The sequence below is a fragment of the Cydia strobilella genome, chromosome 19, assembly GCF_947568885.1.
Source record: "Cydia strobilella chromosome 19, ilCydStro3.1, whole genome shotgun sequence".
NCBI classification, from domain to species: Eukaryota; Metazoa; Arthropoda; class Insecta; order Lepidoptera; family Tortricidae; genus Cydia; species Cydia strobilella.
The window spans coordinates 355,328-371,539 of record NC_086059.1 but is presented as its reverse complement, the minus strand read 5'-3'; the positions used below and the strand labels follow the sequence as shown (position 1 = coordinate 371,539).

The following is a 16,212-nucleotide window of genomic DNA, read 5'->3' as shown; positions in this document are numbered from 1 at the left end:
TGAAGCTTCTTGCATGGTTACTCTAAATTATTCCCAACATAACAATGGAGGTACTTACAGGTACTCTGACTTAACCAGTCCTTTGCGATGCGTCCTTTTTGACCGCCTCAACCCAAGTGAACGAGTCTGTCCCCGTTACTCCGCGCCCCACCATTTGCTAAAACTCCCGTGTTGCCAAGCCAACAGTATAATGTTACTTTCCCAGCTACCCCTGTATTAATCGGGGTAACGTACTAATGTTGCCACAGTAGAATTATTATTTAACTGCTATCTTAAATGTTAACATAAATAAATCATGACAAACTTCAAAGGTTGCTGTCAATGTTGTTCATACATAATGCGGGTTTGACCTGACCGCTGACCGCAGAACGCATCCAGTGTGGCAAATCCTTATCATAATCATTTATTTGCACATAAAAAGGGTATTACATAGATATTATAAAAGTTACAAGGTTACTTTTTAGCTGTTTTTGGCAGCATGCAAATGGGTCCTTATAATACATCCTTATAATACGTCCTTAAAGCGACAAAACTAGAGAAAAGGTGTATCGTCTGTAATTAAGCGCGTATTAGATGTTGCTGGTTTATTTATTTATTTAAACTTTATTGCACATAAAATTATAAGTACAAATGGCGGACTTAATGCCATAAGGCATTCTCTACCAGTCAACCACTGCGCTAAAAAGATAAAGATAAAGATAAAGATAAAAGACATTTATTCGTGACGATCACAACACAAGTACGAACATGTACAGACAACAACAGCAAGAAAAGAAGAGATCATCAAGTGTGCATCACGAAATGGACCCAACTCAGCATAATGCTAGCTATAAAGCCAGCGCTGGTCTTCCGTAGGGCCCATTCGGTGATGCCACGACAGATAACACACAAAGATACATATTAAAACATTACAAAGCTACACACAAAGAATACCTAATTATATACAAACATATTAATTAAAAAGAGACACACAACCTTACTTACTTACTTTAAAACCGGTGGCGGGTGGTCTTGCGCTGTCGTAGGCGACTGCGAGTTTGTTTACTGTTCCATATCATCTACTGTGCATTGAACGGCCTATTTATAGGAAAGTGAAGTTAGCAATAGCAACATTCCTTGCCCTGAACTGGTCAGAGATGATCGACGAGTGCTAACTACATGTAGATGTACCTACATTTATTTCGTACTAATTGTTTATTTTTATTAAGCGGAGAGCCCCAAAGATTTGATTCTAATTTAATGTTTCATATCAGTGAGTCGTTCTTTATTTTTGTGCTAGATTTGAAATTAATTATTTGTTTAAGTGTAATTTTTCGATTAAGCAGAGTGCAGAAACAGGTGTCTATTTGAGCGAAAAGTAAGTCATATTTTTAATTATTTTATTTATTATTAAAAAAGGAAAAAAAAATGATTTGCAAGACCGAAGTGATAAGTGTTTTGTTTGTCAAATCAAAGTTTTGCACGGAACACTAAAAATCGCGTTTGTTGTATGTTGGCCCCACTAAAATATTCATTTTTATGTTTTTAGTATTTGTTGTTATAGCGGCAACAGAAATACATCATTTGTGAAAATTTCAACTGTCTAGCTATCACGGTTCATGAGTTACAACCTGGTGACAGACGGACAGACGGATGAACTGCGGAGTCTTAGTAACAGGGTCCCATTTTTACCCTTTGGGTACGGAACCCTAAACAGAGAAGTTACATTAATTATTGTTACTTATCTACCGAACTGCATAGTAGTTTGTTCGCAGAAAACTTAATCTACCCTCCACCATTGTAAATCAAGTTATTTCTTTTAATTATTAGCCGCGTGAATGCGATTTCTTACAAACAATTGTTATTTGTGCCATTCTCAACCAAAAGGGTACTTATTGTCGGTTGTCAATAAGGCGCTATTTCCATATAGCTTCAATTTGAAATCAACCTTATTGACTACCGACAATGTGGTACCTTTAGGTTGAAATTTTTATATTGACCCTTAATTACCTACACTACACATAACTCAGTCCACTTTCGTCTTAGATTTTAGGGTTACCAAAGGGTAGAAACGGGACCCTATTACTAAGACTCCGCTGTCCGTCTGTCCGTCTGTCTGTCTGTCACCAGGCTGTATCTCATGAACCGTGATAGCTAGACAGTTGAAATTTTCACAGATATATTTCTGTTGCCGCTATGACAACAAATACCGAAAAGTACGGAACCCTCGGTGCGCGAGTCCGACTCGCACTTGGCCGGTATTTTTCTATTTATACAGTCGGATCAAACCGACGACCTTCCATAAGTCGCACGCCTAAACCACTCGGCTATCACTGAATAAATTCGATGTTCATTGTATAATCAACGTTATTAACCTTTTGGATGCCAATGAGCGATATATACGCACCGTAAGTTCAACGCCAAAGACCGATTAATCGGTCATAGACCACAGAGCAACATAGACCTACGTGCATATGCATAAAGTTCAATTTCAGTTTTGACACTTCGGTGACGTGGCGTCTGGACTCTGGATGACAGCTTTTGTGTTTGATACGGTATCGAAAAGGTTAACTAAGACCATAGAGTAACTTATACTAGAGCGGTACTGTCATAGTAAATTTTGTAACCCCAGTAAATTCACTGCCATCTGTCGACACACTTTAAAACTAAAAATGAAGATTTATAAAAATACGATAGAATGTATTTAAATATAGATAAATGATTTTTTTTATTTGCATTAATTATTTTTATGATTTTGACCCATGTTCTTTTACTGATATGCGTTAAAATTGTTAAATAACAAACGAAACCGTCAACGCCATCTATTCGACTGTAGACCAAAACTAGTAGCGCCCTCTGAACGAGAATCAAATTTTCTTGATTTTCGAGGCACGTTTTTTCCTTAGACTGTATCTATCTATTACGGAGTTATATCTATCTTTGCTAAGGCCCACTTGCACCATCCCACTAACCCCGGGTTAAACGGTTAACCCAGTGTCAAATTGTATCGGAAAAGTGGGCCTAAGTAAATTAGCGTATATCACATAATTACCAAGACAATTCTTACAACAAATGTCATTGACCTACGGAAAAAAGATCTCACACTTACAACGTGATAAGAACCTTATCTAATTGTCTTAAGACCCATTCCGGCTTGTACAGAGTTATCAGGTTTCTGACACGAGAGCGAAGTGCAGACGGACAGACATCAATTATCTGATAACAGTTTTGAATGATTCACGGTTAGTTTCACTAGACGACCGGGATATGGACCGTGATTACCTTTTGTATTGAAATAAAACTATAAAAAAACGGGCTAAGTGCGAGTCGGACTCGCGCACGAAGGGTTCCGTACCATTACGGAAAAAAACAGCAAAAAAAATCACGTTTGTTGTATGGGAGCCCCATTTAAATATTTATATTATTCTGTTTTTAGTATTTGTTGTTATAGCGGCAACAGAAATACATCATCTGTGTAAATTTCAACTGTCTAGCTATCAAGGTTCATGAGATACAGCCTGGTGACAGACGGACAGACGGACAGCGGAGTCTTAGTAATAGGGTCCCGTTTTTACCCTTTGGGTACGGAACCCTAAAAACGGATTGTATCGCGTATATTGAGTTGCGTAGTTTTATTTCATGAGTAACTATCGCAGAGCATTCCTGAGAAATAACCCTACGTGGGATTTCAGGGTTTGTCCAATGGCTAAGGTCACCCTGTATAAAATATACATACCTATAGTCTGCATCTTCTCAAATGATTTTTACGCCTAAGACGGTAATCTGTTAAGCAAAAGCCATTGTTTCTTTTTTGTGAGCGGTCGGCCATTGTGTGCCATTGTGTCTCACGATGTCACGCGCAGTAGCACGCGCTCAGACACAATGGCACACAATGGCCGACCGATCGCATAAAAGAAACAATGGCTTTTTTTTAACAAATTAGGGTCTTAGACGTCATTTGAGAAGATTCACATTATACCTATGTTAAGATGCTTTCAATTGCATTAAGTTAAATTGATATGATTTATTTATCTCACAATATACAATTGCACTTAAAATTACACATGGTAAATTCTTCGGATGTCTTTTTTATTTATTTTATTTTCTTAATTTTATTTTCTCTTCCCTAGATGTCTTACGCCGTGAAGCGAGGCAGCCCATGGAAGTCCCAACTATACCTGGACGGTGTCCTGGACTCAATAATTCAAAATGGCGGCACTAGGGCCAAGAGCAGGGAGGGGGTGAATCTGGCTGAAGTCATGTTTTACTGCATGAAAAACAGTCCGGATGGAATACATACGGTAATGTTTTTATTTTATGACTATTTTGTTTTAAATAATAACGCGCTGGCTGCGCCCAGGCGGTAGTCCTATCGCTATCACGGTTCATGAGATACAGCCTGGTGACAGACGGACAGACAGACAGACAGACGGACGGACAGCGGAGTATTACTAATAGGGTCCCATTTTACCCTTTTGAGTACGGAACCCTAAAAATCAGAATTCAAGGTCAGCTATGTTTATGCGTTTTTGTATAGGCACTGTACACTCACATACAAAAAAAAAAACTTGTTTTTGCCTATTAATCAACATTATAATAATAACGCAAAAACTTAACAATCTTTTTTTGTGTGGCTGGGGCCCTACGTAGGTAGGTGTTGAGGTACAGTCGCCAGATATATCGGAGCGGGCTAGGTGCTCACAAACATCTGAACACGCCTCTATTGTCAAGGCGTTAGAGTGCGTGTTCAGATATTTTTGAGCACCTCGGCCGCTCCCATATATCTGATGGCGACTGTACCACATTTTTAATATAGCAAACGTAAGTGACTTTTGAAAACTAATTTTATTGGGATGTTGACATGTGTTAAATTATATTAATTAAATTTATTGTGTTAAATTAAATTAATTATAACACATTCTAGTTAAATAAACAGATAATGAGCATAAACTCTTTATAAAAAAAAATACAAAAACTTGTTAAGTTTCAAAATTTTAGTATTTTTTTAACTTCCGATATGAAAATAAAAGTACCTACCAAAGAACCATTTAATAAAATAATAAAAGCACATTACGAATGTGATGTGCTGCGCACAGTCCAATATTATTATTTTCAACCTATTTGAAATTTGCCAAAATTAACATTTTTTTTTAGATAAATGGGGCAACTGGTGAAAAATTCACCAACTTGCAAATCCTCAAGCGCGCCGTCTCCATCGCTCGCGCCTTAAGAAGCGATCGTGCGACAGAGAAGGTGATCATAATGCTACGGAACACTGAGCATATGTCTGCGCTGTTCTACGCTGTGCTGTTTGCTGGCGTGGTCCCTTTTATGATGGAACTGCAATCTACTGAATGTGAGTAAATTATCAGGCAAATACGTACTAGCCACCAGAAATATCGGAGCGGCCAAGGTATTCATATATATCTCAACACGCCATTAAGGCGTCAGAGTGCGTGTTTAGTTATTTTTGAGCACCCTGCTTAAAAAATGTCACTGCCACATTATGTTATTTATTTATTTATTTCAATACCTGTTACTTACTGCTATTATGCGCGGTAGGGTAGTTGTATATATACTTACATACAGGGTGGAAAAAATTTATGAACCCTGGAGGGAAGGTGCCTTAAAAGTTGAAACCTTAAGTTATCTCATTTTACTTAAAAGAAACATAATTTTATTTGTGAAAATGTGGTAAAAAGAAACTTTGAATGCAGTTTTAATTTTTTTTTAATCTTGCTTGTCTAAAAATATTCTTGAATACTAAATATTCGATTTTATGGATATTTTGTACGATAGACGAATGTAAGACCTAATGTTTCTCAGAGAAATGTTATCATTAACATTAACTGTATCGAATAGTATAATAAAATAGCGTGTGTTTGTTTTTTGGAATTTTTAGTTGATTCAATTCCCGGGCGAGAAATGCGAATTTAAAACTAAAAGAATGTTTCCAGCCCATACATTTTTTCCACACTATATAATAACTTAATAGATATTATTAATAGTCGTATTGACATTTTTAATATCAACTTGATTTATTATTGATATGATACGTGTGTTGTGAGTCACGTCTAGGTCATATGATATCAATTATAAATATTTATAAAATAACAACAACACAAAAACTCAATGATTTCCGCATAACTAACAAGTAGAGATTTATGGGGTTATTTATAAACGCTTTACTGGCCTGAATTAGCTATGAATCGTTTGTCTTTATCTGTCATTTTGCCTTTTTTATTTGTAAGAAAGGGATAAAACTTGAACTAAAACAGGCCCGTATGTGACTGCTACATAAATACGAATGTGGGTTTAAGAAACGAACGAAAAATAGGGCCACACGAGTGTTTTAATGCCTAATTATGTACAGTTACATATACTATTTTATCTACACACATTATAAACTTTCTATGATATATTCACTATCCTCATATTATTACAACAGCCAACATTTTGGAATCGTTGCGCTCAGCTCAGAATGTGACAAACTCAGAATGTGACGTACAGAAAGTGACGTCCTCAGAACGTGACCTAACTCGAAAGTGACTTCTTAAGCATGTGACATACCCCGCCTAAACCTAGCTATAGTTATTAAGTTACCTCTAGCGTTTTCTTAAAACATAAACGTTTTGTTTTCAGTTCTAAGATATGGTTGATCAGTGATAGCGCTACAAGGCACGATTGAATAATACATGATTTGCTTTTATACATCTTAACCGATGAAATATTGTTTATTGCTTTAATTCCGTTACGCAAAAGTAAAAAAACCCGTAATTGGCCATTAAAGACTGCCACATAGAACTACCGCTCAGTACGGAGCGTCGCGCAGTACTTTCGAATTACTTCATGAACCTTCAAAACCAATCGAGATGCCATTATAATTTTTTTTATAGGACATTAGTACACCATAAGCTACATTATTGTGTAAAAATAAAAAAAATAAAAAAATGCGAAGTTGGAAAAAAAAAGATATTTAATACTAACTTCCGGTTTGTTATATGATAAAAAGATAAAAAAAACTTTTTTTATAAATTTTCAAAGAAATCAACTAATATTCTCAAATAATCACTATTTAGTTATAATTAAATCCATTGAAAGAATTGCAATAATAATTTTTAAAAAATCCGTTCCTCAAATTTTGTAGTTTTTTCAAATGCGTATAAATTTTTAACGAAGCAATATATTAAAAAAGTAATGATGCCAAATTTTTTAGTTCACATATAGGTCCAATTAATCCAACTATGAACAAAATCCAGAACCTGACAATTTTTTTGCTGCCCGCTTGACGTGAAATGCCCCTATATACGCAATGAAAACAATAATTAGCCGAACTCGCTAGGCAAAAATCTGCAAACAATTATTTACATTGATTTTATTTATAATTATTTTAGGTGTTTGCTGCCGTCTTTGAAAAAAAAAATTGTGTACAACATAATTATTTAGGTCTTAAAATTCTCTGGCCTGTCTTTACAAAACTCAACTTCGTTTATTTTTTTAACTTTGGCCCTTGAATATTATGTACCTGTTTTACAAAACACTATTTTTAATTCTCAGATGAAATCCAGCAGTTCCTCCCCCTGGTATCCCCCCACATCATCTTCTGCGAGCCTGATCGTGTCGATATCGCCACAAAAGCTGTGGAAGGAACTGACATCAGAGTCGTGGTTGCCGATGGTTCATCGTTAGACAAATTCACGCTGGGGTGTAGTGACGACATTGGCAGTTTTCAGTAAGTATATCCTTCTTCTTCTTATTTATTTATTTTTATTTAATCTTTATTGCACAAAAGAAAACCTTACAGTACAAAAGGCGGACTTAATGCCATAAGGCATTCTCTACCAGTCAACCTTAAGGCTAAGCAGAGAAATTGTGGGCGGTGCACAAATACAACAGCAAAAATAAAATAAAAATAACATATAATCACATATACATATACAAATATAATATTCTTCTTCGTCTTTCTCATTTCTCATTGCCGAGGATTGCGACGATATGTAATTTGTCTCCATTTTGTGCGGTCATAAGCTATATACAGTCGCCATCAAATATATCGGAGCGGCCGAGGTGCTCAAAAATATCTGAACACGCACCTAGAGCCTTGACAATAGAGACGTGTTCAGAAATTTGTGAGCACCTTGGCCGCTCCGATATATCTGATGGCGACTGTACCAGCTAGCTATGTTTATGTGCTATGTTTGTGCGGCCTCTTCATAGCGTTTGAGCATCTCACCATTTACCCGGGGTTAAACCGTTAATATCTCTGCGTGTTAGAGTCAGAAATGATGATATCCGCAGTAGAACTAGGGTCACCGACATAGCTCGCAGAATTGCAAACCTTAAGTGGCAGTGGGCGGGGCACATTGCTCGCAGAACTGATGGCCGGTGGGGCAGGAAGGTTCTGGAGTGGCGTCCGCGTACCGGAAGACGAACTGCTGGTAGGCCTCCAACGAGATGGGAGCGACGACCTGGTGAAGGTCGCGGGAAATCGGTGGATGCGAGCGGCACAGGATCGGTCGGAGTGGCGAGCCCTGGGGGAGGCCTATGTCCAGCAGTGGACGTCTATCGGCTGACATGATGATGATGATGATGAAACCGTTAATACAGTGTCAAATTGTACTGGTAACCATGGTAACACCAGGTTTAACCAGTTAACCCCGGGTTAGTAAATAGTGCCTGTGGCCCTAAGTTACCATTGTATTCTGATACTGCTCTTACATCCAGGCTGCCAGACGTGCGTGCGGACTGCACAGCCTTAATTCAGCCCACCAGCGGTTCCACCGGTGTACCGAAAGCTGCAATGCTGACACATGAAGGCATGGTCATGCAGATGCCTTCCTCTTGGTAAGAATACATTGTGTGATAAACCCAAATGAAGTACTTAAGATGATAATGTCTCTATCACTCTTCCATATAAGTGTGACAAAGAGACATTAGCGTTTCGCATTAATGTTATACAAGCTATGTGACTTCACCAATAAATGTTTCCCAGGATGCATCACACCCAGTTCCCTCGCCCGACTGGTATGGGGCTCCTCTTGTCTACATGTCAGTGGCTGTCCCACACCCTCATCATGATCAGCTTCCCCGTCTACCAGGTCCCGATCCTGATGACTCCGTTGAAGATCTCTGCAGAGTACATCGCAGAATTGGCGGGGAAATATCGAGTGAGTGTTCTTTAATCATTTTTTATACTACGTCGGTGGCAAAAAAGCATACGGGCCGCCTGATGGTAAGCAGTCTCCGTAGTCTAGTACGCCTGTAACTCCATAGGAGTTACAAGCGCGTTGCCGACCCTGATACTCCACACTTTCGTCGAGCTCTGGCAACCTTACTCACCGGCAGAAACAAAACTGAGTGATTTTCTGTAAGGTTGAGGTACTTCCCCCTGGGCGTTTTTAACTGGGCGTTAGGCTCTGCTCTATTTCTCTAGGGTTCGTCACATCCATATCGACCCGGGTGTGCTCTAAAACCACCCCAATGAAAAGGGACCTAATTAAATTTTTCTTAAAATATTCAAAATGTTTACATAAAGCGTCCACAAGACGCCTGCATGTATATTATTTTTTCATTTCTCATGCTCTGAAAGAGGGTCATTGTTGTTCTAAAAGGTGCGCAGAAAATGATACGTGTCTGCACTAGAGCATTTTACGTTCGAACTACGACTTTTTTAATTTTTTTACGATACGCAATTGAAATTTGAGTTTAAATGGATTTGTAATAAATTTTTCATTTTGATATTTGACTCTCCATTCCATAAATAACGATACTTTTGTCTGAATTGTTAATTGAAAGTACCCTCAAGAAATACTATAAAAATGTATACTTAGTCATGTTTTAAAAAAAATACATGCATTTTACTTTCCTCGTATTCGAAATGAAAAGTAGAGTGTTTAACTCGGGTGAAAGGCATCATTTCTGCCTCGGACTATTGGCGCTCTCACTGCATTCGAGCGCCAAAATACCTCGGCAGAAATGAGTGCCTTTCGTCTCTTGGTTAACAATCTACTAAAGTTCTTCAGAGTTAGATCTAAAAATTCAAAGGCTTATTATTATTCATCATCATAATTTAAGAGCATGATGGCTCTTGTCGGTGGAGTATGCGCCAGTTTTCGCGGTCCTCGGCCAGGTTCTTTAGGTCCCTGTAAGACACGACATTTGCTTTCGCTTTCAGTTGTTGTGTGTAGCTTGCTCGTGGTTTTCCGCTGCCTCTTCTCGCTTCTATTTTGCCTTCTAATAATAGTGTTAAAGAAAGTGTCGTGTCTTATCAAGTGACCTATCATTTTGCCTCGTCTATTTTCTATGGTTCTCAGTAGGTTTTTCTTCTCTCCCACAATTCGCAGCACTTCCTCGTTCGTTTTTCTCTCCGTCCAACTTATTCTCTCCATTCTTCTCCACAACCCTATCTCAAAAGTCTCTAATCGCTTCCTATTATTATTCGGGCAACTAAAATATTAAACAGGAACTTTCATTGGGCATTTTTTTTTAGGCAACATGGACTTTAATCGGACCATCAATAGCCGCTCAACTAGGACACATAGCCACACCAGACCAGCTATCTTCATTCGACAGGTTGTTCATCGCTGGCTCGTCTTTTTCGCCTGATATGCTTGCTCCCCTAAAGGTATGGTTTTTTTTAATAGCCCGTTTAAGTGTCCCACTGCTGGGCAATGGCCTCTCCCCGTGATCTCCGCAACTCCCGCTGTTGTGCTTAAAAAGTTTTAAAAAGTATTAATTTATGACCCATTTCGTACCTTATAACAGTGACAATCAATATGGAAGTCTTTGACAGGCTGGTTATTGTTGGACTGCTTGCACTGAAAGGTAAAAAAAATAAGGAAAACATGTTATTTGCAGGATAAACTGCCAGCGCCGCCAGGTCGCCTATTAAACGTGTTCGGAATGACGGAGACTCACGGGTTGATAGCAGTAGGTCCACTGGGCACCCCACTCAACTCCGTAGGGCAAATCAATAACATCCTCGAATACAGGGTAAGCCAAATTAAGTCACAATAAAGTAAGTTAATTATGAATATAGTTCGTGTCATTCGCGATGACGCGAAGAACCGAAGTAGATCTTGGCCTCCGACACGCGACACCAAAGACCGCCATGCCACGCCATTTCTGTCCAGTCGACGGCGCCGACTAATAAACAAATAATTAGTGAAAACTTGTTTTAACCAAGGCACTTTCAGGCCAATTCAAACGAACATACACTGACATCAGAATAATATTTGAATCATATTATTTAGTTATCGTGCGTCTCGCCAACGCAGCGCTAATATAAGTAAGTAAGTACATGTAGGTTACAAGTTAAATGCACGATAACTGAATTATTAACAGTTAGATTTGTGATTCTGTTCTGAAATCAGTCTACGTTCAAATTGGCCTATTTGCGACATATAGTCATGATTTTGACTGAGAAACTTAGGACCTATTGAGTGGAGACACTTTTTAGACTTGACGAGTAGGTACATGGTGGACGGACGCAGTTCTCCTCTTCGCCTAAAATTATATTTGTGCGAGTCGCCGCGCGTCGGGAATTGTTCAAGGTACCTCTCACATACTTGGCTGCGTATTCTTTTTGTGTTGTGTTTGCTATTGTCAGGAGAAGGTTCTTATGAAAGAAAAAGTATAAGAAAGTTGCGCGGAACATTAGAAAATTTAAGAAACCTTATGACCATATTAACATAACTAATGTAGGTATCCTTCGTAGTGCTTTGCTTGCTTAAGTCCTAATCTGTTAATTTTTATTTCAGTTAATCAACGAAAAAGGTGAAATAGTCAAAGAACCTTATGAAAAAGGAGAATTGTATATAAAGGGCAAATGTATCTTCAAGGTAAGCATATTTTTTAACAAAGTAGTTTAGAATTGGACCCGAAAACATCTCACTTTGTGTGGTAGGGCACAGCACGGCACATGTCATTCCAGATCTAGAGCAGAGCTCAACCTGGCGAAGTACCTCCACCTTACAGAAAACCGCAGCCAAATAACACTAGACCCTTACTCATAGTATTGTGTTCCTGCCGGTAAGGGTGCGGTAACACCTTTGGAGTGGCAGGCGTTCATATAGGCTACGGAGACTGCTTACCATCCGCCGTATGCTTGTTTGCCACCGCCGTAGTATAAAAAAAAGCAATATTAGGAACCTTTGCTTTGGCATGCACGCTTTCATTAAATTCTAGTTTCGTTTTACAATCGTAAAAAACAATATAATACTTTAAGATGGATTTGAATCCACTTTTCAAGTTTTGAGCCCCTGGACTAATAAAAATCTTATGTAAAAATGAATGACAAAGAAAACCTTTCTTACGTAATATTAAACAGGGGGAGGAGGTCAATAATTGGCAAAAATCGTGTTACGTAATAAATTAATAGCGCCTGTCTTATAAAACAAACTTATTGTTAACAGGGTTACGTAAACAACGAGGCAGCCTATCGTGAGACCGTCACTCCAGACGGATGGCTGAAGACTGGAGACGTTTTCTACAGGGATGAACAGGAACGGCTCTTTTTCGTTAACAGAAATAAGCTCAGCTTCAAATACCTGAACCACCATGTTAGTATATTACAATTGGTTGTATTTCTGGCCACATTAATAAGGTCACCTAATCAAATAATCATTTATTTTTTCCCACTTCCACATTATATCTATATCTATGATTATATTTATATCTATGATTGTAGTAATCGTGATTCCATTGATAAGACATTGATTATTTTGTCTAAACAATTTTTCTTTTTACACAATACTAATATTATTCCCATGCAGGTTTATCCAGAAGAAATCGAGGGCGTCATAGGCACTATACCAGGAGTCCACCAATGCGTGGTAGTTGGCGCAGACGCTGGGCCTGCCGCTGCTGTGGTTCTACAAGAAGGGTGCGGAGTAACAAGAGAGGATATACAACAAGCAGTCAACTGTGAGTGACACTGATTTATAGTCAGGTACTATACCAGAAGTCGAGCAATGCGTGGTGTTTGGCGTAGACGCTGGGCCTGTCGCTGTCATGGTTCTACAAGAAGGGTGCGGTGTTACAATAGAGGATATACAACAAGCAGTCAACTGTGAGTAACACTGATATCTTAAACCGACAGTCTATGATGGGCCCAGTAAAGCGTGTTAAGTGCTAGACTCTGTAGTTAGCATTGTGTGTTTTATAAAAAATAAAAATGCATACCATCAAGTTATGACTCTGTCCATCGATCTGGTCCTTGGAGGGTATAACCAAACGGAGCAGCCATTAACAGGCTTTTCCCTCTGTCGAAACTTTATGACCAATGGTGATACATATTGTATGGACTGACGTTAATCTGACATGGCTATTTTTACGTTACGTATACATTTGACGTTCCCCTCCCCCGCAAAAATTGGCACTGTTTTGTACAGAAAATTACAGTCGTCTCCATTTGGTTATGTCTAAAAAGTAATTCTCGTTTAATTAAAATAAAGAAAAGAAGTAAATGAGTGCCTTTTGTAAAGGTTTTGACTCGACAGCTGAAGTCGTAGACTGGATTGTCAGACGTTAACTTTTGACAACCCAATCTATTATCAAAATATTTAGATCAGTACGGTTTCACGCTTTTGGCGACATGTTTCGAATTCCTTGGGAATCCTTCCTCAGGCACGAGTGTCCGCGGCGGTTGTACGTCGTGCACTCCCAAATAATCCGAAACATGTCGCCAAAAGCGACTAAAAATAATAGTGAGTGAAACCGTACTGATCTAAATATTTTGAAATATGTCTCACGATAGTTTAAGTTCGACCAATCTATTATAATGTACTGTATGTATAATCGTAGCCATACAGTTACGAATATATCAACAGGTACTCGTATTATCCTTTAGTTTTGCAACTTGACTGTATTAAATCGGCAGAAAATAAAATAAAAGCAAAGAATAACTTTTAAGTAAGTACCTAGCTTTTTTGACAGAAACTGACTTTTATCTATTTTCACAGCTACTCTAAGCGACTACAAGCACCTGCGTGGGGGCATCGCGATCGGGAAGTCACTGCCTACCACTCACACTGGGAAAGTCCACCGCGGCAAGTGCCTTCAGCTGATACAAGAGCTCGTTCACAGAGGAGAATGCTTCTAGAATCTTCCAGAAGACGAGACTAGATCATCATGATATTGCCCTAAGAGGGGGCTAACGCACTTTCTTGTCACCTTCCTTGTATTGTGCAATAAAGATTAATGGTGTTATTCATGGCCTGGCCTGAATTGGCTATGAATCGTTTGTCTTTATCTGTCATTTTCACTTATGTATTTGTAAGAAAGGGATAAAACATATTTAACTAAATCAGACCCGTAAAGTTTTATGAATAAGGGGGCAAATACATAACTTGGGATTACTTCGATATGAATACTAAAACGAACCAAAAATTTGTTGCAATCTACTATTGAGTTATTATTACTATAGAGACGACCGACCAAACAATGAAATTGTCGCAATTAATTGCCGCAATCACAGCCTACAACTGGCAGGCGTGGTACACCACACGACCAAAACGTCGTAAACGCCGTAAAATTCATGGCGCTTGTAGATTGAATCTTCTCAAATGATTTTTACGCCAAAGACCCTAACCTGTTAAACAAAAGCCATTGTTATTTTTTTACGAGCGCGTGGCCATTGTGTTTGAGCGCGTGACCATTGTGCCTGAGCGCGTGTCACGCGAAACAAAAGAAACAATGGCTTTTGTTTATCAGGGTCTTTGGCGTAAAAATCATTTGAGAAGATCCAAACTATTTTAGCAGTATATGCAATGTAGTTTTAAGTGTTAAAGCTAAGGTAACTAACATAGTTTTAAGTACCTGCAGGGCCAAATGTGGACTTGAGAACTAACCTCATGGATTTTTGCAGTCCGTAATAAATGACTTTTAATTATTATTTTTGTTTTTTTATTTTTGTAGTCCGTAATAAATGATTTTTAATTATTTTTTTTATTTTTTTTAACGCGTTAAGGTCGCGAGATTCACGCTCCGCTTCTATGGTTTAATGCAAAAACGGCAGCAGCTCATGGCGTAAAATACTGGTTCTCTGTGCCGGTTGAGGTGGCATATTATGGCATAATAATCTGTGCGAGCTTATGCAAATATTAAACTAGATTGAAGTGGGCAAGTTATGTCCAAGGTGCTTTGTTCTCCGAACGGACGAAACGCAGACTGAGAAAGTTAGATGAAAACCAGCCAAGTATGCTGTCCAGATGTCTTTTGTACTCTCCAGAAACTTCCTGCCTTGCAAAGCTAAGCTGTGGAATGAACTGTCGCCTGCGGTGTTTTCGGACCGATACGACCTTCAAACATTTAAGAAAAGAGCGTATTCCCAAACCCGGCAAAGCACTTACGATCGCTCTAATGTTGCAGGTCCATAGACGATAGAAATCGCTTACCATCAGGCGATTCGTCTGCTCATTTGCCTCCTATATTAACAAATTGCCCAAAGACGTCATCATGATTGAATCGTCCAACTCATTTACGCGTGAATTAAAAAAATGGCTCTCCCATGCCTTTTACAGCTTGAATGACTTCTACAATACATAATTTAATAATTATAATAATAAACCATTTATTTCAGGCAAAGCCCATAAAAGTGTTAGTATTAGGTACATGTACAAAGCATAACTTACAAGACTTGTTAATAATTATTAAGTAATACAGAACTAAGTTACAAACACAGACATAACCGTAAGAGCACAAAGATACTTAAATGTAAGGTTTTATTTTGTTAATTGACAAATTGACATTCAACAAAATAATTTAATGTAAGAAAACTAAAAATCAATATTGTAAAACTGTAAAATTAATTGACATATTTGTACACTACTCGAAAATGTAAAAATAATATAATCTGTCTCGTGTAATTAAATTCTACTCAGAATCGACAGCCAGCATCTTCACCCTGCCATTAAGAAATGTCCCAAAATGTCCATTCCATTACGTCACATTTTAGTGTGAATTTTTTTTTTCATGTGTATGTGCGTAACGTAGTGGAATGTACAATTTTCATACAAATTTTTGGGACATTTTTTTATCATCAGGATTGAATATGCTAGTGATTCTGAGTTGAAAGAACCCAAAAACACCAGGATCTGTGAGAATCAGGTTTTCAATATTTATTTTAGCAAAGCAGATTAAAACATTGTGCAAATATGTATATGTAATGCCTGTGTCACAGGGCGGACACGCTATACATCAAAAATCACTTGCGTTTCTAAGACTTTCTATGTG

General features: G+C 38.2%; 1 protein-coding gene across 1 annotated transcript; it reads left to right on the top strand.

Annotated features, from left to right (window-relative positions):
- The first annotated feature begins 1,125 nt into the window (after positions 1-1,125).
- On the top strand, positions 1,126-14,872 carry LOC134750030 (luciferin 4-monooxygenase-like). The gene is made up of 12 exons (XM_063685109.1): positions 1,126-1,357; positions 4,110-4,280; positions 5,134-5,335; positions 7,537-7,711; positions 8,704-8,823; positions 8,972-9,146; positions 10,469-10,603; positions 10,837-10,971; positions 11,739-11,819; positions 12,393-12,539; positions 12,753-12,903; positions 13,941-14,872. Exons 2-12 carry the CDS (start codon positions 4,110-4,112, stop codon positions 14,078-14,080), a joined length of 1,632 nt encoding a protein of 543 aa, XP_063541179.1. The 5' UTR covers positions 1,126-1,357; the 3' UTR covers positions 14,081-14,872.
- Positions 14,873-16,212: the final 1,340 nt, after the last annotated feature.

What these genes read in the sequence shown, in the direction of transcription:
- LOC134750030 (XM_063685109.1), top strand. Translation starts at nt 4,110, where the DNA reads ATGTCTTACGCCGTGAAGCGAGGCAGCCCATGGAAGTCCCAACTATAC. An exon ending in GTCCGGATGGAATACATACG is followed by an intron (nt 4,281 to 5,133) that starts GTAATGTTTTTA and finishes ATTTTTTTTTAG; the next exon opens with ATAAATGGGGCAACTGGTGA. An exon ending in AGGGCAAATGTATCTTCAAG is followed by an intron (nt 11,820 to 12,392) that starts GTAAGCATATTT and finishes TATTGTTAACAG; the next exon opens with GGTTACGTAAACAACGAGGC.